The 21,312-nt window shown below is 45.5% G+C and overlaps 1 protein-coding gene across 1 annotated transcript; it reads right to left on the bottom strand.

The window, feature by feature from the left end:
* Positions 1–1,992: 1,992 nt before the first annotated feature.
* SLC7A1 (solute carrier family 7 member 1) lies at positions 1,993–21,040 on the bottom strand. Its single transcript, XM_054380919.1, has 11 exons — positions 20,671–21,040; positions 16,568–16,726; positions 14,347–14,521; positions 12,472–12,590; positions 10,645–10,867; positions 9,353–9,492; positions 7,611–7,713; positions 5,766–5,974; positions 5,254–5,402; positions 2,797–2,905; positions 1,993–2,102 (listed from the first exon to the last, which is right to left on the bottom strand). The coding sequence occupies exons 1-11, from the start codon at positions 21,038–21,040 to the stop codon at positions 1,993–1,995; spliced, it is 1,866 nt and encodes a 621-aa protein (XP_054236894.1).
* Positions 21,041–21,312: the final 272 nt, after the last annotated feature.

Below are 21,312 nucleotides of genomic sequence, written 5' to 3' on the forward strand. Positions count from 1 at the left end.
CCAATTCTAACCCTGGCAAGAAGGGCCTCCCAGTGTACTAGGAGGCCAAGACTGATACTCTTCCGTGGGCAGAAAAGCTATAAAGTCTCTCTTAGAAACTTGTGAGAGATGCTCCAGGGTCCAACCATGTAATGTGGGAGGTGATGCTCTGGTTCCCCGTTCTGCTGCACCAGATGTCGGGTGAGGCCCTGATCAAGTCATGCAGGGATCTGCTCTTCAATTTTCCATCTGAATGAGGGGGCCAAGAGCCCATCCGTTTGCTAGCAAGAACCATGCTGACAAACAGATTAAAGATTGTCCAGTGTTCAGAGGCAGTACTGTGGAGGACACCTAGGACAGTGTCCACTCAGGTTGGAAGAAGGTATTTCTGCAATATCTTTTTGGGATGCTTCATCCTTTGAAGTGTTGAAGGCCAGGTTGGATGGGGCTTTGAGAGAAAGATGTCCCTGCCCATGGCAGGGAGGCTGGACTTTTCAAAGGTCCCTTCCAACCCAAACCACTGTGATTCTATGACTGTTTTTCAATACAGGCTGGAGCATGAATTTAAATCAGTGGTATTACATGGGCACAGCCCACCTTCAGAATGCTTTAACAAGCCTTTCTTAGGGGACTGAATTTGGCTGAGGAAAGCTATTACAGAGAATTTTTCAAAAAATTCACCTTAAAGCAAAACCAAAGCATTGCCAACCAAACACAGACCCTGGTCTCAATTCTAAATTTTCCACCTTTCACAACAGCCAGGCTTTGGAGGTGATCTCCACCCCAAAAGGGGAAGTTTCTGTTCTCACGAATTTGGACTCTAGAGCTTAGCAGTGTTTTCTGGGCTGCCCTCTCCACTCAGACTAGTGAGCCCCTACACACTCTCACAGCCCTCCCCTGGGCAGGGGTCAGATGCCAGACACTGTTGCTCTTAGTTCAAGACCCTAAGGATCCTCCTGTGTGTCCCCTTCTCAGGGCAGAAATGTGCTCCATGTGTCCATGCCAAACCAAATTCTCAGGGCCAAATTCTTTGCTAATGCCATGTATCTGGCACAAAAACCAGATGTGGGGAGGGGAAAATAGGGCCTCACTTGATGTCAGAGCTGAGCTCACTTCTGTTAGCCACCCCACCACTGCAGCCACACTGCTGGTGATTTCCAAGGCAAAGAGGTAGGATGGCTCTTTGGAGACACCTGTTCTTTTCAAGCCATTCAAGTACTTGCACCAAACAGTTTTATGGCTAAACCTGGCAACCCCTCTGCTGAGCGTGCAGTCAGCAGAAGCATCTGCTGGCAATAGCTGTGTGCTGGCAAATGACCACTCACCCAACAGGCACTCACCCCAAACTCTCCCAATGTTTCACAGCAGCTGTGTGCTTCGAAGTACATGAGTGTGCACTTAAAAAGATTAAACACAACAGAAACTATGAGGGCTGACACTTTAAAGAGCACAAGTTTTGCAGGTGATTCTGCAACCAGGTGAAAGCTGGTGTTCAGCGAGAGCCTTTCTTTGTGTGCGTACACGTGGGGCACAGCTCACCTCGGGTGAAGGACGGACCTGGGCTAAGCCTGACAGTAGCACTACAAATTCTGCTCCGTATATAACCAGGTAGAGTATCTGTGGGGAGGTAATTCCTGGGGCTACTGAAAGACAGACCTCTCTGAGGCCTGGTTTCATAGCAGCATTTAAGGTTAACTGGCACACAGAAGCAGTTTTCTTTCTACACACTGGAAACAAACAAACAAACAAAAAAACAGGAGGAGTAGGAAGGAAAGCACATAGCCCCAGAGTAGCTGACAGTGTTGCCGAGAGTATGCCAGGAGGTTTGGCTTTTTTCCTTGTGATCCCTTTTAACTGGGTAAACTGCAAGCTGCAGCAGCGGGCCGAGGAGTCCCACATTACACTTCCTGTTCCTGCGTTACTGATTGACCAGATGTAGCCCAGCTCGGGATCCCACCAGAAAGCTTTCTTCACTGCAGCCACTCCTCAGTTGCCCATAAGCCAAGCAGGCTGTCATTTACAGCTGTCCGCACCAGCGTCCGTGTTTCTCTCCGCCTCTCCTGAGGCCGCATAGGTGGCTTCCACGCTGTGCCATATCCCATAGGTGAAGTAGATGACAAAGCCTGTGGAAGACAAGGGGAGAGGGCACTGTAAGGAAATGGAAACCATTACTAACACCCACTGACACAGGTCACACCAAGGGGAAGTGCAGCCATCCTGATAGCTAGCTTCTGACAGCCATGGCCTTCCTTAGAGAAGACCTGCTAACACGGTCACCAGTCTCTAAGAGCCAACCCATCCAGGCCCTGGTTAGAAAATGAACTTCTCATGCTTTTCAGTGAGTTTATTGCAGCCCATTCTGCAGGGAGCTTTCTCTCTCCATTTGTGTGCCCACAGCCTCCGGACTATATATCTGCAACTAATGCCAATCTTACTTGTTTTCATTGTAACAAATTCCCTGGACATTTCAGGCAATTCAGCCTTCTCCACATGGCTACTGGCAGCACCTTGAGAAGCAGCTCAGCTCCAGAAGCATAAGTCCTGCCACCTGGGTGGTCAGCCAATAAGAAACACTGCATAGTTTCTTGCTGGCAACAAGACCTGCAATATGGTCCATGGGTTGTTGCTTTGTCCTCACAAAGGCTTCATGGTTCTTGAGTTTAAAACAGGGCTTGAGATGCACTCCCTAAATGGCTTAAGTCACCAAGGTTGCCCAAGGATGATCAAAGTGCAGAATCCCTTCCTGGAGTGCTACAACACTTTTATGGTTAGCAAATTGTAGTAACTTTGAACAAGTTTCTACTCTCTGAAACTCACCTATGAGCATCCAGACTGCAAACCGTATCCATGTGCCTAGGTCTAGCTGCATCATGAGGTAAACATTCACAAAAATACTCACAACAGGAAGAAGGGGCAAAAGAGGTACCTGAAAAAGAAAGAGGGGTACATTACATCCCCGGGAATGATTAATGGACAGGCAAGAATATCATAGCCCTTGTTAACAGGAAATGATGTCTGTTAGCAACTCGTCAGCTGTCAGATCTGAGAAAAGGCAAGGTCAGACCAAAATGGAAGACATCAATCCACTGTGGGAGAAGGAAGCAAACAATGTTGTTCAACTGTTTTGAGAATGGTTATCCTTGTCTTGTGGTCTGGAAGGAAGCAAGAGGCAAATTTTAGCACTAATAGTAAATACCTGTGGGATGAAAGAGAGAAAAGGCAAACCAAGGACTGCATCAGGATAGGCACCTACTGAAGACCAGGTAAGGGAATGTCAGAGGAACTTCATCCAGCAGGTACCAAGGTAATTGAGAATTATAGAGCAAATTATCCCACAGCAGAAGAAAACCAGGAAATAATGTAAGAGGAGAGTGTAGCTATACCAAGAATGCCTCAGTGACCTAAGATACGAAGAAGAAGAAGACAGTGAAGCCAAAACGCAGAAAAGCAGAATATAAAGAAATAGCACAGGTATGTAAAGACAAAATCAGAAAGGACAAATTGTTACAACAGAAAGGTTTGTGAATATGGTGAAATCAAGAGGAAAATGAACTTGACTCCTAAGGCTAAAGGAGGGTTGCGAAATGAACGAGGCTCAAATACTGTAGGCCTTTCTTGATTTAAGCTTCACCAAAAAAAAAAACAACATTTGTGGTGAGCAGCTGTTCACACCATTAGAGAAAGGGCAGAACACGGAAGAAGAACATTTTTCTAAACTGGGCTTTGTGAACTCACTAGGGACAAATGAAATTTCCCTAGGTGGGTGAGTTCCATACCTAGAGATTGCAGAAGTGATCTCTGAACCATTAATGCAAACCTCTGAGAGCTCTCGGTAGACCAGTAAGGACTGTAAAGACTGGGGAAGGCAGAAAAATTACCTCTTAAAAAGAGAAGCAGAAAAAAACTGGGGAACAAACCAGTCAGCCTAGAATTCCCAGAAACTTTGGAGAAAAATCACTAGGCAGTCAGCTTGTAAACATCTAAAGGGCAGAAGGGAGATAAGAAACAGCCATTATGGATTTAGCAGTGACTGGTCTAAGTTTTTTTTCCTCAGGCAGGCTAATGGTTGAGGGGGAAAAAAGGAAGTAAAATACTCTTGAGTGTAAGGGAAAGATCTCAGAACCAAATTCAGAAATTACAGTCTAGACAACAGTTCCCAAGTTTTCTGCTCCCAGACATTTTTATTTCCACTTTTGGGACTATAACCCCAAGATGAGTTGCAAATGCTATTGTGGGCATCTCTGGTTGGATTAAATTATTAAAACCAGAGCATTTACTGAAAAACTGTAATTGAAATCAAAATGAGAGCAGGTTAGAGTATGGAACTAGAATCCAAAACTACTAAAATAAACTGGGGAAACAGTCTGAAATCATTATGATAAAACATGACTCCCAGGACTATTTGTTGGGGTAAAACCCTATCTCCGTGTTTGTTTAATGTAGGAGGACAGCGTGCTTGGGCAGAGCAGGCAAATGACAGAGTTCTTCATACCTGAAGCTGCTAAGGACAGAATGGTCATCCCATGAATATGCACTTTCTCAGAGCCTTTTAGTGAATACCCCTTTCATCCTCACACACAAGCTTGCTAGTTGGGTTCTCTCTCTCCTTCTGTACCCATGATCTGACTTGGCCCTTCAAAATTCCCTTTTCCTCTGGTCTCTCTTCTATATCCTATAACCATCAGCGTTCAAAAGCATTGTCCTGCCCTTCCCTTCTGGCCACACCTCTGCACCAGGTTCTGCCCTCGCAGCTTCTGGACTTGAGCAGCATTTACATTTCTTTTGAAGTCCTCTGCTGTCCCCTGTGATCTGACCATGTGGCTTCCCCTCCTGATTCCCTCCTCCAACCTCTCAGCTAACCCCTTCAGCCCCTCTTTCTGTGCCAAATCTGTTTCTACTCATGGGGCAGTGCTGGGCAGCAGGCTTACCACAACACTGCTTCTGCTGTTCTGCAACTTGCAGCAGAGCAACTACACTGACACTTGAGTTTAAACTCTAAGAGGAAACCATGCTCAGAGGCTGAGCTCAGCTCTGGTAGGACAGCCCTTTATGCAAAGAGTGCAGACTACAAGAGGTTACAGCCACACTAGCTGGAGAGCTCAGAGCATCAGCTCCTTTCATGGCAGCCTTTCATGGAAAAGTTCGCATCATGCCTGTATTCCCTGCATGTCTGTATGGCCAAGCCCTGCCTTCTGATAAAGGCCATGAACCTCCTTGCCCAACCACCTCCCAGACAACTCTTTTTTAACTTGCAGGACCTTGCAGGTCACTCACCTTAAAGGAGAGCTTGGTTTTGCTTTCAGGCTGTTTCCATATAATGAAGCTGACAACAAGAACAAGGATGGTAGCAATAATCCATACAGCCTTTATCAGAATGCTTGGCTCAAGGGCAGTGAGGATACAACTACCCACAATTAGAAAACCTGTGAAGGGACACCAAAAACTTATTGATTATTTTAAGAACAAGAAGAAAAAAACCCAAACAAACAACAGAAAAAAACCCCAAACCACCAAAACCACAAGCGGACAAAACAGGATCTGAAAGTTTGGCAAAGAAAACAGCAACACACAAAAAAATTCTGTCGGAGACACGCCCTTCCCTCTACACAGCCCCCCACCTGTGGATTCCATTTCAAGCAATAGATGTAATCTGTAGATCTTCAGTTATTTTAGCCATAACAAGAGCTCATCAAAATTAGAGACAGGAGATGGGCTTTCCCACAGCGGTGAGTCCAAGGACCTACCAGCTGGCTCACTGTCTCTGAGCTGCACTGCCCAGTGCTTACCAATCATGAAGGTCGAGAGATTCACCACTGAGCCAGAGAATTTGGAAGGGTCTGAATTTGGGGGACACAGTATGGCTTTGAGGGAACACTTCTCCTCCTCTGGCAGAAATCCAGCCTGTGACTCACTGGTGCTCACAGACTCATTGTTATCTGTCTCCTCTGTCGTCCTAGCCATCTGGTATGCCAAATTAGGCTGCTCTGGCTGATACCTAGCAAAAGGGAAACAAAATAAAGACCACAGTGGTTTGGTTCAGGGTTTGTTTAAAAGCCACACAGACAGCCATCGCTGCACCCCAGATCACTGCAGCACCAGGACAGGCACACACAACATCTACACCCTTCTGTGTTTGGGGGAAATCTGAGAAATAACATTGTCATAACATGAGCAAATATGGTCAGCTATTATCACCTACAGCTTGGCTGTAACATCCGTGTCTTAAACTGGACGGTGCATTTTCATAAGCCCTATCATCTGTGTCACCAAACATAATCAAGTGACAGCAGTCAGGGAGACAGACAGACAGTCAGAAGCAGGCCTCTGGCTTACGTGTGGCAGTTCTGCTCTTGCATTTTGGCAGGGAGGTGGCCTTGCTCAGCAGATATCACACCCTGGCAGCTCCCCATCGTACTCCACAGTGACACCTCTGCCCCATCCTCCTCCACCCCTGACCTTTCTGCCAGTTTGTCTGCTGCAACACAGTGAAGGGAGGGGTGAACAAAGAGCAGTATTTCTTTGTTGTTGCCCATATGGATGGCACTTCACTCACCAGGGCCTTGATGCACAACTATGTGTGTCTGTAAAATAAAAACATTTTCAGCCTCAGCTCCCTTTTACAGGAGGTTTTGCCTAGGCCAGAAGCCTGATTGAGGGAAGGAACCATTTAGAAAGACACCTTAAAATTGCTCCTGTGGGGATGTGTTTGCAATATGGGCATTTATGAAACACAGCAAACAGAGAAATGTTGTGAAATTCCTGGCTCCAAGCTTTGGAAGCAATTCAGCTGCAAATTCATTGGGAAGTCAGTGGGGCAGCCCAAACACTGCCCAGGCTGCTACAAGACAGGCTGTCAACTCTGCAAATCTGTGATGGGGAAAACAGCAAACAGTGGGTACAGCTGCTTGCAAAAATAAATTAAACAGCCATTTAGAGCTGTATGGAGAAGATGGGACTAGGAAATCAAAGGAAAAGTAAGAAGGGCCAAGAAAATCATCAAGGATTTTCAAGGGGCAGGGTGGACAGCACAGGCACTGGCAACAGTATCACACATTGGCTTCAGTGCATTTGCTGTGGGCTTATAAAAGGTCTCCACCTGACTCTGAATATGTCACTGAATACATAAAGGTATTTTTCAGGTTTAGTCCTGTTGTCTGTGAGGTGCCAAGCACTGAAGATGCTCAATTTTCAGCTTAGGTTAGGGAAGCTAAGGAAGCTCAGCACTTTTACAAGACATGCACCAAGGCATGGATCCTGCAAACACATGCCAGCTACATTTTATCATGAATCCTCTTTCAAAAGTAAAAAGACCTGAAACTGTATCCCCAGTGGGAACAAGAGTGATGACAACACAGGCAGCCAGGATCATGCATCTCTCATCCCTACCCGTTGGCATATCTCCCGGGGCATTCGGGATTGACTGCAGGACCACGGGCTAATCAAGTTTAGAGGACACCTGTGCAGATCCAACCAGCATGATCTCCCGTGAGCTTAAAGAAACAAGTTCTTCAAATGCTTATAGCTGGAGATAGTCACAGAGTTCTTGGGTCCATGGAAACTGTAAGGGCATCTGATCACTGTGTGGATTTCTGTCTGTGTGGTACCAAGATAGGCTCTTTCTACATCCATACCTCAGTACCAACACGCAGGCTGCCACCAAGGAGTAAGCCAGGAGAGTTCCAATGGACATGAGATCCACAAGATCTTTCAAGTCGAAGAGAAAGGCCATAACAGCTGTAGGAGGAGAGATAGGTGAGAGAGGGAAGAAAAATCAGCAACAAGGCAGAACAGGTCAATCTCAGGAGTACTAGCAACAACACAGCACATGTGTGACTGCTGCTCAGGAGTTGGTTGGGGAGCTCGAGCTGTCCTGAGACCGGCAGAGGCAGGACTAGGCACATGAATGCTCCAAGCCTCACTGGCTGTGCAAGCACAGCCTCACTAGCTGGAACCAGAGGAACCATTTACTGCAGTAAACACCAGCTTATTTGGCTCGTATGTGCACTCAGATACCAGCAATGAGCAGGTGTTTAAGCCATAGCCTCATTGCTGGAGTCCCCACTAAGACCACAGTTATCTCCTAGAGGTAGCTAGAAGGCATGGAGGACAGGCAGCACCCTCACATTGGTCTCTCGTTTCAGATGGAGCAAAAGCAGGCTTCTGTACACAATGAGTCCAAGCATCAAGGAGAGTATCTTGAGCTAGTGTGCCTCATCATGGGTGTCTCCAGAAAAAGGTACAGGCTACCATATCCTAGCACATACCCTCACCAGGCAAATCCTGGTTGACCAGACTTTGTATACAAAGACTCTCAGAAAGAGAAGCAAGTAAGCAGAGGACAGAGCATAATCAGACATTCAGGTGATGCTACCAGCCGTATGAGAACACAGGGATGTCAGAGCTGAGCCCAGCCCCACCTGTCCTCAAGGCACCACCAGGAGCCCAACAACCAATCCAACCTTCAAGCTCAGCTGGCAAGTGCTGCCCCTGCAGCAACTAGGCACTACAGACTACTCTGAGAAGACCTGGAGGGAAGGCAAAGCATGTTTTTTTTTTTTTTTACTTTATCTGGACTCTTTTTTACCCTGGTCTGGACCTAAGGAAGCCTGAAGAGGAAGATGTGAGAGAAGAGGCTGTGAGCAGGTTCTGCAGGTTCCAGCAGCAGTAGCTGAGCCCTTTAACAGGAGCTCCAAGCCCACGGTGGCAGTCCAGCAGCACCTCTCCACCAAAGGTGGCACGTGCTGACAGCTCATCTTGCATTTCCAGCAGAAGGTGAAGAGGAAGCAGGAAGGCTCTCCTCTTTGCGGGGCATTGCAAGGAAAAGGGGATGCCTTCAAGAAGAGGGTATGCCTGGTCCTTGCCATCTGGGAGGTTTCATCTCTCTTCCTGGGGGTTAGGAGAGGGATGGGGAGAACAGGACAGCTGCCAGCTGTGACTAACTGATTCACAAATGCCAGTGACACAGGGACCATCTGCCCATCTCCTGCCGCTCTGGTGCCTTCTGCCAAGCTACCACCCACAGGTGGTGCAGCATCTTCAGCCAAGCCAGGCCAATAGCCACAAGAATGCTGAGGCACTGCTGGCTGCCACCCTGCAGGGGGTGCTAATTATTTTTAAGGCCAGCAGAACACCCTGGGAGCAGATAAAGGCAATTCTTGGCATGAGACAGGATGGCAGGAAGGAGCTCTGAGAAAGAGGGATGAGCACACAGCTCAATCACCCCTCCAGGGCATGCCCAGGAAAGCCAAGGCATGCTCAGGGATGTCACACTGTGCAAAATATCAGATTAATCAGTAAGCTAGAGACAGGTGGACTTATCTGCCCTAGCATGAGCTCCTTTTTCCACGCATTGGTACAAGTCTTTGGATCTTACCTGCAACAGCCCCTGATGTCACTGTTGCAATTATTGGAGTTTTTCTCTTCTCGTTGACTTTAGCCAAAAATTTAAAGAGAAGTCCATCTTCTGCCATAGCATAAATTATTCGAGGCATCGGAAACATGGAGCCAAGGAGACTAAGGACATAAAAGGGGGAAATAATCTACTTATATCGTCTCCTGCTGAGCACAGGCACACAAACAAAAGATTATGGCAGTACAAACACAGAACAGGTGGCTTTTCTTTCACTCCAGCTTCCTCTCCAAGGGGTCCCTCTGAACGCCTCTGTTACTGATAGCTGAGAACTGAGGTGCAGCTCTAAGATTCTGGGTATCCATGCTAAGCCACGGGGCATGAAAAAACCCTGAGTTTCTGATAGCAGAAAGGTTGTAACTTCTATGAGCATCTATGAGTTGCTCGCTTAATTGATATGTCTAAGTTGACCTGAAACAACAGACTTCAGGAGTGCAGGAGGAGATAATATATTCTGCCTCCTTCCTGTCCTGCCTCCCATCCAGATGGCTGTCCTGCAGGTAACAGATATCCCTGGATATGGTTAAGTCCCATATGCTCCAGAACATGCATCCTGCACTACCTGATAGTAGTCAAGTCTGCGCTTCACTCAGCAGGATGACTTGTGGGCAAACCACACTTGCACTGTAGAGTTGCCTTCATAATTTAATCACTCAATTCAGATTCATATTACTGAGATGGACCTGCTGAATCTCCTGCTTAGATGAGACTTTCTGAAGTGATACTGGTCATGTACATCTCTGGGATCCAACAGAAACAAGCAGTTTTGAAATCAGTGGCTCTGAATTTCATCCCTGGTCTTGGCTCACTTGTCCCAGAGGAACGCAGAGTCACATAGAAGCACGCAGAATATATATGGTTGGAAGATACCTCAAAGATCATCCAGTCCAACCTTTGATCCAGGATCCAGTACCGAAGGGTCAACACTAGATGATATCCCTAAGTGCCAGGTTCACACACCACTTGAACTCCTCCAGGGATGGTGATTCCACCACCACCCTGGGCAGACCATTCCAAAGTTTGATAACCCTTTCAGTGAAGTATTTCCTAATACCCAGACTAAACCTCCCCTGGTGATTTCCTCTAACCCTGTCACTTGTCACCAAGAAGAGGCTGGACCCCTCCTTGCTCAGGGAGTCGTAGAGAGCGATGAGGTCTCCCCTCTATAGGGAAAGCCCTGACATGCACCACTTTTGAGAGGAGCTGGAGACACATGTTTGCCTTGAGAGATGCACAAAGGAAAAGCAGTGATTCACCTTGTAGAAAGCGCACACAAGGAACCAACAGCTACAGCGTAATTGGCTCCATCCCAGCCCACGTATTTAAAGGCATTGGGTAAAGGGCTGTTGGTGTCCAGCTGGTAGTAAGGCATCATGAGTGTCAGGGCAGCTGACACACCAAAATAAGCCACAAAGCAGATGAGCAGAGATGCCACGATGCCAATAGGAATGGCCTTCTGAGGGTTTTTCACCTCCTCACCTAGAAGAAATAGAAGTTCCAGATAAACAACAAGCAAGAACTTTATCCCCACCTAGGGTGGGCAGGTTGGGGCTTTCAAGGGCCTTGGGAGCAGTGAGGTGCTGTTTGATCATGACATTGCTGATGGCCTGCCCCATCCACTTAGCATACCCCGGGGCCTGTTGGCTCCCACTTCCACTCTCGTCACTCCCTCTGACAACTGTGGAGCTCTCATGAACTCATACACAGAAACAACCTGGATTAAAAACAGTCCTTTTCCCAAAACAGTTTCTTTTAACCTCCGATTACTCCAGCTATCCCACTGATAGTGCAGCCCCACAAAGACTTTAATGATCACAAATAATGGCACAAGAAATTATTTTGCAGTTGTAGGGCAAATCTTTGGGTGACCATTTCAGTTACCATCTCCACCAGTGAACACAGCACCATAGGTACCCAGTTCCAGGGAATGTCAGACCTTGCACAGCACCTGGAAATCATACAGATCTTTGAAAATCCTTCTTAAAACAAAGGACTCCCTCTAGTTTTTAATGCAAAAATTTTGACAACAAAGCCGGGATGAATGCGTCAAAAAACTCCAACCAACCAACAAAACCAAACTCAAAATCCATGAACAGATTAAGAAACAGCTTCAAGCTTTCCCCTGTCCTACAAAGCTGTTCTTCACTGAAAGCAAGAGCTCCTCACATTTGGCACTTTAGGAGGATGAAATGATAAGCACCTGTAAGTTAAGGGCAGATGAATGTGTTTCTCCTCCAAAGAGAGACCTTAGGGGTGGCTGGAGGAATGGAGCCAGCACTTCTCAGACCCCTTGGAACAAGGGGCAGTAATGCTTTATCTCATTGTGATGATCTGCTCATTCCTCTGCTCCAGCTTGGAAGCAATTAAGTTGCCAAATGTGCAGTTGAGCATAATCCTTCCTTTCTCCAGGGAACTGAGAATCTTCTTAACCAGGAGCAATATGACAATGCTGGTAGTTTCTGTCTCAGAAGGAGATCTCTGAACCTTTGGAGATAAAAACACCCCCTGATTCTGAGGCACAGCTTTAGGCTGCAGATGACTTCTCAGAGGCTCCCTCTTTCTTTGGCTCTTCAACTACTCCAACCCAATGAAGCTTCTTCAGCTGAAGGCATGGAAGAACCCTACTCCAGAATAACCTGATTAAACATCATCTGGCGTTAGAGGTTCAAACTTCACCAGCCTACAAGGCATCTGAACCTGGGATGTCCACATTTGCTTAACTGGTAAAGATGGACATGTTTCCTGTGAAGTCTGCCCTGGTTAGCAACACCAGTGACCATCATGAGATTGAGTGCTGCAGGCAAAGAAGAATGGAGAAATCTTGCTTTTGTGGGTTATACAGTCTAGCTGCCTACTACAGCAGCCAGAAGTCAACACTCAGGCACCTAAAGACTTGGACATTCTCAGCACTTGGATTACTGGAAGCAGCTGTGCCAGAGGTATATTCTGGGCTGAGCTTCAGAGGGATGATGAAGGCAGTGCCCTGAACTGAATTACTCATTATCTGTACTACGCAACATTACTGAAAGCAAATCCAACAACAAGCAGGTTCATAACCAGAATGAAGAAATCTTCCCTCTTACCTGTTGTAGCAATACAGTCAAATCCCACGAAAGCATAAAAACACGTGGCTGCCCCTGAGAGGACTCCTTTCCAGCCGTAGGGCATAAACCCTCCAACACCCTTGTATTCCTGTGTTTGACTAAAAGGCATGGCACTGGGTTAGATCTTATCCCGCACAGGTGGGAAGTAACAAAACTATTCATATAGCTCATAATGAAACCCAAAGCTGGAGTCTGAAGAGACACACTCTCCTTTTCACACACGCTGGCATAGCGATGCCAAGCAAAATGCTAAGGTCTACCCACTGCTGAGCTTTGGACTGGCCTGCAACAGCCTGGGGAATGCGTGGAATAAAAATGGTTCATGGTTTGTTCCCACCACGTGTTTTTGAGGGTGGATAAAAATGTCTTGGCTAAGACCCTGATAAAATAGCACGAGTATTAAAATTCCCCTCATAATATTATTGCATGTGTGTAGATAAGACATATTCATTTCAACATAAGCTTCTGGAAAAGCACAACATGTAATTTTGAAAGCTGAAGACTGAGAAACATGTAAACCATCCAATTCTCACCTAAGATGGCCTCATATAAAGCGTAGGTGAGTAGAAATCAAAGAGCAATGGAGGGTATCAAGACCATTTAAAATCTGCCCATTCCTCCCTTCTCATCTTTGAAATTCCCTGTGCCAAGTTCATAACCAAACTGTGCTTGCAACGCTGAGGGAGGAGATGAGCCTGCATCCCTGATGCATCAAATGCTTTGTTGAGGCTTACTGGATGTAAGTTCATTGAAGTCAGCAGAGACACACATACTGATCCCAGTGCAGTCTGGATCAGGACCCCTGATCCCCGTGCCTGTGTTGAGTCACACAGAACACATCCTTCAGTTCAAGTGCCTTAAGTCACTTTTTCAGGGAAAAGCCTTTGTAAAGATGAATTAAGGGAACTAAAGTAAACCCCAAATCTGCGAGTCTTACCAGGTGTAAGCATCTGAACTCTATCATAGAAGCTCTGTTGAAACTTAGATGAAAACTGCCCTGTTATGTGCAGAAATAGCACAACCCAAATGTGTATTACCCTGGAATTAATGATAAAGTAAACCCCAGATAGATTTTATAAAAATAGTAAGTTCTACAGGTCAAAGAGCTCCAGTTATACTTTGAAGCTACTGCACTAATTGCTCCTTGCATGGGAGTACCAGTAAGGAAAGGGAAGGATCTTTCTTCCTATAGAAACATTTTTTTTTAGTAGCAGGCTCAATTTTGCAGAGGCTCAACAAGTCCTGTGCAAAACTGAATAGCCTTCTATCACTGGCAACCTTTGTAAGCTTATTAACTTTGATCTTGTATAGGTAGACAGGATTTTGGCCAGATAGCAAAATGTCAATAGAAATGCATTTGTGATGTTTGCTACAATACATTCAATAATCTGCAACTTGCCTTCATTTCACTGGGGCATTCGGGACAACATCTCCAAAAGGTACAACGGTGCCCAAAGGATATTGGATATTGCCCATGTGTCCAAAGAAGCTACAGATCTATATTGGTCATGGCTTCATAAAGGCACCAAAGCCAGCCTGGTATAGCCTTGAGTAGAAGATTGCCTAAAAATCTCTTTTCTCTCAAATCTGGATGCCACGTTGGTCATGATGTTGGAAATGGTTGGTTCTGCAGAAAGGTCCACACTGTACCAGCCTACCTCCTATCAGTTTTAGCCCATCAGCAAAGCCTGCTTTCAGCAAAAGCCCACTGAAACCAGCTTTGCCTCCAAGGCATTTGGCAAAGAAGGGAGCCACCTCATTCACTGTTTTTCTAAAGCACTCCACAAACCCCACTCTGAAGTTGCCATTGAAAATGCATCTATTTCAGAGCTGAGAAGAAAAGTTCCAACCTACTTGACTCCATTAATGATGTGGCTGGTGTTGTAAAGGTCCTGTTCAGTCAGCTGCCAGTTTTTAACAGACCCTTTCACGAAGCCAGAGACCATGACGAAGCCGAGGACAAGGACGTTGATGCAGGTGAACACTTTGTTCACTAGGGCAGATTCCTTCACACCAAAAATTAAAAGCCCTGGGGAAAGCATGGCAGACAGGTAGTCAGGTATTTCACCACCAGCAGCAGGCGCTGGAGAATTGCAGATGTAGCTCAGCTCTGTTCATGCTATGCTTTGTCCAATTTATCACACCTCATTTCTCCACAAAGCCAAGTAGCAAGTTAGGATTAACTCACCCAGAGGGAGGATGAGGACTCCAGCCCAGACATTAGCACTGCAGGATGGGACACACCTTGCCACCCAGAATGCCCATCTGGCACATGCCACGACAAAGTGCTTGCTAAAACAGCTAAGCAGCTACCACTGCTTACACCACCAGCTCTGGTCACCTCATGGCACTATCCTGTGCCACCCAGACAGAGCATCAAACTCCACCCAGAGACCTGGAGAAAGCATCCCATGTATTTTTTAATGAAGGAATATTGTCTTAGAGATCTTAGCCACATGCAGAATTTACAAACAACATTCAACTTTCATTAAAAGCACTGGGAAATATACACAAGGATCGAGTCCAGGCAGACAGCTATTTCCAGTACTGAAGACACAGAAGAAGGTGGCACCTTAGGAATGCTACTCCCATTTACATCAGTAGGAGCTTTGCCAATGACTTCAGCAAGAACAGGATTTCAGCCTGTGGTCTTAAGAGCATCTGAAGAAGAGCACATTTACAGGCTTTGGCAACCAGCATCTCAATGAGACATAGCTTGGCTTCTCAGAACAGCAAGCTCCAGTGACCTGCATTTGCTCTTTAGGTGCCTCAAAATCTTTAACCCAAATCTAAGAAGGCAGTTGAGGGATAAAGTAAAAAGCTTCACAGGGGCCTGAGGGAGAACAAAAGCTCAACAGGATGTCCTTAGTGCCACTCCAAGGCACTTCAGGGAGAGGGGAGCATTGTGTGCACTCACCTTTCCTCCTTTTAAAACAGGAAGTAAGCTGAGGCAGCCACATCAAGGAAGCATTTGATAAAACTGCATACCTGCCCAGGAAAACTTGTAAGGTAACTTGCAGAAGCCTGAAGCTCAAGTTGGTGCCAATATTTGTGACTAAAGTTGTTAATTCAGCAACTTTTTGTGGAAAAGATGGTTTACATTTTTTATTAAAATTCAGGGAATTTGCTCCATGCAGAGGGAATGAAGCCACCTGTAGAATTCTACAACTCTGCAGTGTTGAAGTGAGGAGTCCCACATTTTTTTAATTGTATCTGAGGTGAAAGAAGATTCTAAATTGGAACTACAGCAACTCCTATTATACAGAAATTAACAAAGAGGAAAATCTCTCTCATTCAGATGTAATCATGAAAACAGAGGGCTGCTCTTGATTTCACCAGTCCTTGATATAGTGCCAGATCCAAATGCAAATCTAGCTGTCAACCTTGCTTATGTAGCCTGTGCCCATGACCAAAGCTGATGATGCAAGACAGCCATCCTGATCAGAGTTGGAAATATCAGGATAGCCTTGCTTGGGTAACACTGCACCTTCTGCATTCTGGAAGCCACAGAAGTGTACATGAGAAATGTAGATTTTTTTTAACTGGAGTCTTGCATTCACTACTGCAAACTGAAGCCCATATATTTTGGGGAAAAAAAAAAACACCAACCAAACAACAAAACAGCAGTACATGAGGTTGTTACCAAGTTCCTTTTTTTGTTTTCCTCACTTTCCTGGCTCAAGCCACTGACAATTGGCAGATTATCAAATAGGGAATAAGGTTGATAGAGCAACAAGAATGAAATTCTTGTATAATAGGATTTGTAGAGTGAAGGATTAAACTTCCATACCTGATTGAGGATAACAAGTCATCTTTTATTTTCTTCCTTATATAATGTTTGATTGAAGGCTTTAGAAGTAGCTCAAGAATGCTCCCCTCTAATTGAAAACCTTGTAAACAGACTATGCCCCATGCTAACTCCACATCAGCTATATGGGTCAATCCAACTCTTGTAGCAAAGAGACTTTATATATGTTGTCCAAAATAAATAAGGACTTTGTGCCTATTCCAAAAGCAAACAGTTAAATTACAGAAGAAGGAAGTACAAGACTCACAAACTCTTCCAAGGCTTTACCTGTTAGGATGATGATTATCAGCACAGCAAAGATGTCTGGGTATTTTGCTAGCACCCCAGGAGCATCCATCGACATGTATTTTTCACAAAAGGTTGCAATGTGCTGACCTATGATTTCATCAAAAGTTGCACTCCAGGCTCTGGCCACACTTGAGGTTCCTGCCGGAAGACAGAAAGGACACAGATTACCCTTCGTGGCTGGCACGTGTTTTGAACAGGAGGCATCTTGCATGGCTTTTTAACATGGAGGACTTCAAAGCAACCCTGTATGCACTCCCTGGGTGCTGGGAGCAGCCTTTCCTCTGCAGATCCTGCCTGCAGCCTGGCATCTGCTTTGATGGTGATACACACAGGTGGTGGGTCTCAGACTCCTACACAGCTGACAAAATTAAAAAATCCTTATAGTGACTTGGCTCCTTAGTAGATCTTGACTTTGCCTTAAGACACAGCCTAGACATGTTTTCCTTATGTCCCCAGCCCTCTGAACTTTCCCCAAACCTGGTAATTTCTGTTACTAGAGAAGCCTGAGTCTCTTCTCATAACAGAAGAAACCCCTGGCAGCCCCAGCTGGGTGACTACAGCCTAGTCAGAGGGACCTTATGGAAACCAGCCAGCCTCCAGCAGTGTGATGCTGGAATATCAAAGCCTGGACCACAACACTCACCCAGCCCTGTCAGCTCTGCACTGCAGCAACACACAGGTCTGCTCTGACCTCTGATGCTAAAGCACCTGAGTGGGATAGAGACTCAGAAATCATTCACAGGTTATTAGAGCATAAGTCAGCCTATTAACCACAAACAGTCGGGATACTGGTGCAAGCAGCACGACTTCTGCCTGCAACAAGAGCTTAGACTTCCCCCTCTGGGGCCATTGTTTTGCTGTGTTTACTGAGAGCACCAAACATTGCAGTTTGCCAGGGCAAGGACTGAACCTGGGGTCTCAGGATGACCAAGTCTAGGGCATTGTCTGCACCAGAAGAGCAGTTTCAGAGAACTGAAATAGTAACAATGAAGAGCTACCACCAGACAGCAACAGCACTGTGTAAAATAAGTAGGTCTGGCTAAAAGCCAACTTCTCCCTCTCCTGTGCTAGAGTGGCTGTCATTATACTCCTGATGTCTTATACAAAATGCTAAATATAACAGCATCTAATTGCATGATATAATTACTGCTATACATAATTTCCTAGTTAAAAAAAGAGGTTGGTTTGGTTTTGGTTTGCAGAGCAGTTCCTCAGAGGATGCCATCAGGGGCCCCTTCTACCTAGAACAGCTTGTCCTGACACACTCACCTGTGGGTGGATGTTCAGGTCCCAACTGCAGCACCTGCAATCATGTCAAACAACGTCCGTGTTCACCTGCAGCTAAATGCTCTGCAGCAGCAGTGTGAACACAGAGAATGCTTTTAAAGAAGTGAGACATCAGAGCCATCAATTTAATCTTGAAAAAATCCAGTAAGTTACTGCATACCGTGCTACAATTTTTCAGCTTAACTTTGTCACAATTTGAGGGAAGAGATTACTTCTTTAATGCTATTGTTTTTGCCCTGGTTCTAATATTTCATGTTCTAGCACAGGAACAACCAGATCCTGTATGTGTTATGTTAGATGCCAAATGCTTGGATATCAATTCCATGTGATTATCATCCAACCTTTATGTAACCAACAGCCTTGGGGGTGCAGGGAGAGTCTGACATACTTCCAATATTGCAGACACCTGGTTAATAGCTTTACTGTTGCTAGAGCACACAGTGCAAAGACATTCAGATGGTACCCAGGAAGATTTACTAGTTCTGGGTCAGCACAACCTCATCAAATCGAGTTGGCTCCTGCCTGAAGCACACAGCTCCCAAGAGAGCTGCTAAGCTCAGGTGCAGGGTTCACTGCAGAAACAGGCACAGGTTTGAGGTCACTGCATGCTGCAGGAAACTCCAGCAACAGCTACTCACCAAGGATGCTGTTACTCATTGTATTAGCAGCTCCCATCTGCTTCCAGGGCCTGAAATGCTTCTCACAATCCAGCACTGCTCCCAATTTCTGCACCCTCCCAGAATAAAGTTCACATCAGATCCTGGTCCTGGACACCTTCTTCCTTCTGTCTAGACCACAACTACAACTGATCAGTTGCGTGCCCATTTTTGCTTATCACCTATCTCCAATATCCCTCACTGATCTTCCCCCAAGCTACTGGCCACTCATCCTGGAACCCTAGGATTTCTTTTTCTAACCCCACAACGCTTCCTGAACAATGTTTGAGAATCTCAGCATGAAAACACCAAGTTGGCCAAACCCCTTACAGTGCAAGCTTCCACCATACTGCTTGATTTTGGTGGCACTGCACTTTCTGCAGTATGACTGAAAAAAATTTGCTTTTTGCCCCTCTCAGCCCACAGTTGTGAACTGCAGTGTGTACCTCTCAATGTCTTTTTTCTTGACACTGCTGAAACTGCTGGGAATTGTCCTTGCTCACAAGAGGAGCAATTAGCACAAGGAGAAAAGCTGAGTAAGATAAAGAGACTTGCTATAGCTTATATCTTCCCCTAGTTGTTTTTTGTGCTTAGCCACCCTTCCTCCTAAATTCTGAGGAAGCCAGTTGCAAACTTTGATCAGACGATTGAATTAAAAGTAGCAAATCTACTTATTTTTCACTGAATTTTCTGCATTGTGATAATACACTGAGCAGGCAACTCTGAAATAAAAACTGAGGCAGTGGTTTGCAAGTAATTTTGGAAGGACAACAAATATTTAAAAAAAAAAACATCACAGCCCAGATCCTGGGAGTGTAATGTTCAGTATGCAAATCTTTTCATTGTGCATTTGCAGAATCAGGCTTTGGGACAGCATCCCAAGCTATGTCAGCTATTGTGGTGGTCCAGTGTCATAGTGGGAAAGGATGCACAACTAACTGTGGGGACCATGGAGAAGACAATTTATCATTATCTTTCTGTAAGAGAAAATAAATCTCCAAGAAGCCTGTTCAATTTTAATACATGTAGCCCAAGCTGAGTCTATTACAGAATTCTGGAGGAAATTATATATTTACTTTAAAAAAAAAAAAAAAACTATTTTTAATCCCCTTCTTGCAGTGTACCTAATTCACGAAAGAACCACAGGGCTTAGATTTCCTAAGGAGATGAGTTTAATTGGCTTTTCATCCTCTCATTTATTAAAAAAAAAAAGGGGGGGAGGGGTAGGAGGAAGAAGAGGTTTCAGGTAGCACAGAGAGAGCAGAGCCAGCAGAATCTCAGACAAGCAGCTGCCACGTCACTGTATCGTTCTTGATATGATCTTCCCTTCCCCAGCACCATGGGAACTAATCTCCAAGGTAATGCACACCCTGTAAAATGCATTTTTTTAAAAAGCTCCCTTTAATAATTTAGCATAACATCATTTTTCATTTTAACTAGTAAATCTTCACTCTCAACTATCAACCTTAATTACAGGCACGATGACAAGCAGCGTGCCCAGAATGTGCTTGAAAAGACTCAAATTCTTAATTGGCAACATGTGGTTAGTTTTAATGTATCAGCTGAGCTGCACGCTGCATGCTCTGAGCCTGACCCAAGGCCACACTCGTAGAGGGAGTCAAGAGCTTAGAAGGGATTTGATTTGCATGTTTCAGCAACTGTGAACCTGCAGATCATCCTAAACTTAATCTTAAACTAATTCTGATCTCTAGGTACTTTAAACAGGTCTCAAAGAGACCGGGCATTAATGCTCCATCAGTTGGGACGATGGATGTTGCTGTGTAAAAGCATCCTTCCGTATGCAGCTTTTTTCTCATCAGAGGGGACATGATTTCACTCCCTGGCAAGTATGCAGCAGCCAGGGGATGCCAAAGGGATGAGGTGGAGGTTCTGAAGAAGCCCCAGAAGCAATAATCCAGCTGTAGGACAAGTCCTCAACCCACAGCACAGAACTCACCTTGCTGGCTGACTGGCACCAACAATGCACCCTGCAGGCAAATCCTGACATCTTTGGTGAGTGCAAGAGTGCAGCATCTATTTTGTAAAAGTGATGCAGGTGCCCACCCAAGGCTGATCTTGCAAACTAGGCTGCCATCCTAGACTAAATCTAGGGTCTCACAATGCACCCACCAAACTTACCAATGACATAGGAGAGGATTAAATTCCACCCTGTGATGAAGGCCCACAGCTCACCCACAGTCACATAGCTGTAGAGATAAGCTGATCCTGTCTTAGGAACTCGGGCACCGAATTCTCCGTAACAGAGGCCGGCCAGCACTGAAGCCAAAGCAGCAATCAAGAAGGAGATTACGATGGCAGGTCCTGCGTTTTCCCGTGCCACAGCTCCAGCCAGTACATAGACACCTGCACCCAAAGTGCTGCCCACACCCAGAGCCACTAAGTCAAACGTGTTGAGGCATCGCGAGAGCCGACTGTCTTCTCGAGTGCAGTCCACATTTTTCCGGCGAAGAAGCTGGTTTCCAAAATTGACAATTTTCTGACACTCCATCTTTGTACTTGAGCCTGCAAGAAAGATGCTGCCATCAGTACTTGGACCAGGATACCCCCCAAAACAGCATCGCTGCACAGGTACACTGCTACAGCCCTGTTAAGATTTCAACAAAGTAATCTTCCTGCCTTTCACCTTTTCACATGGCAAAGTGTCTCCTTCAGCATCTTACTTAGGCATAGAATTCAAGAAATTAATCTGTCCACGTTTCATCTTTTTACATGGCAAAACATCTCCTTCAGCATTTTACTTAGGTATAAAATTCAACAAAT

Source organism: Indicator indicator, chromosome 1, assembly GCF_027791375.1.
Source record: "Indicator indicator isolate 239-I01 chromosome 1, UM_Iind_1.1, whole genome shotgun sequence".
NCBI classification, from domain to species: domain Eukaryota; kingdom Metazoa; phylum Chordata; class Aves; order Piciformes; family Indicatoridae; genus Indicator; species Indicator indicator.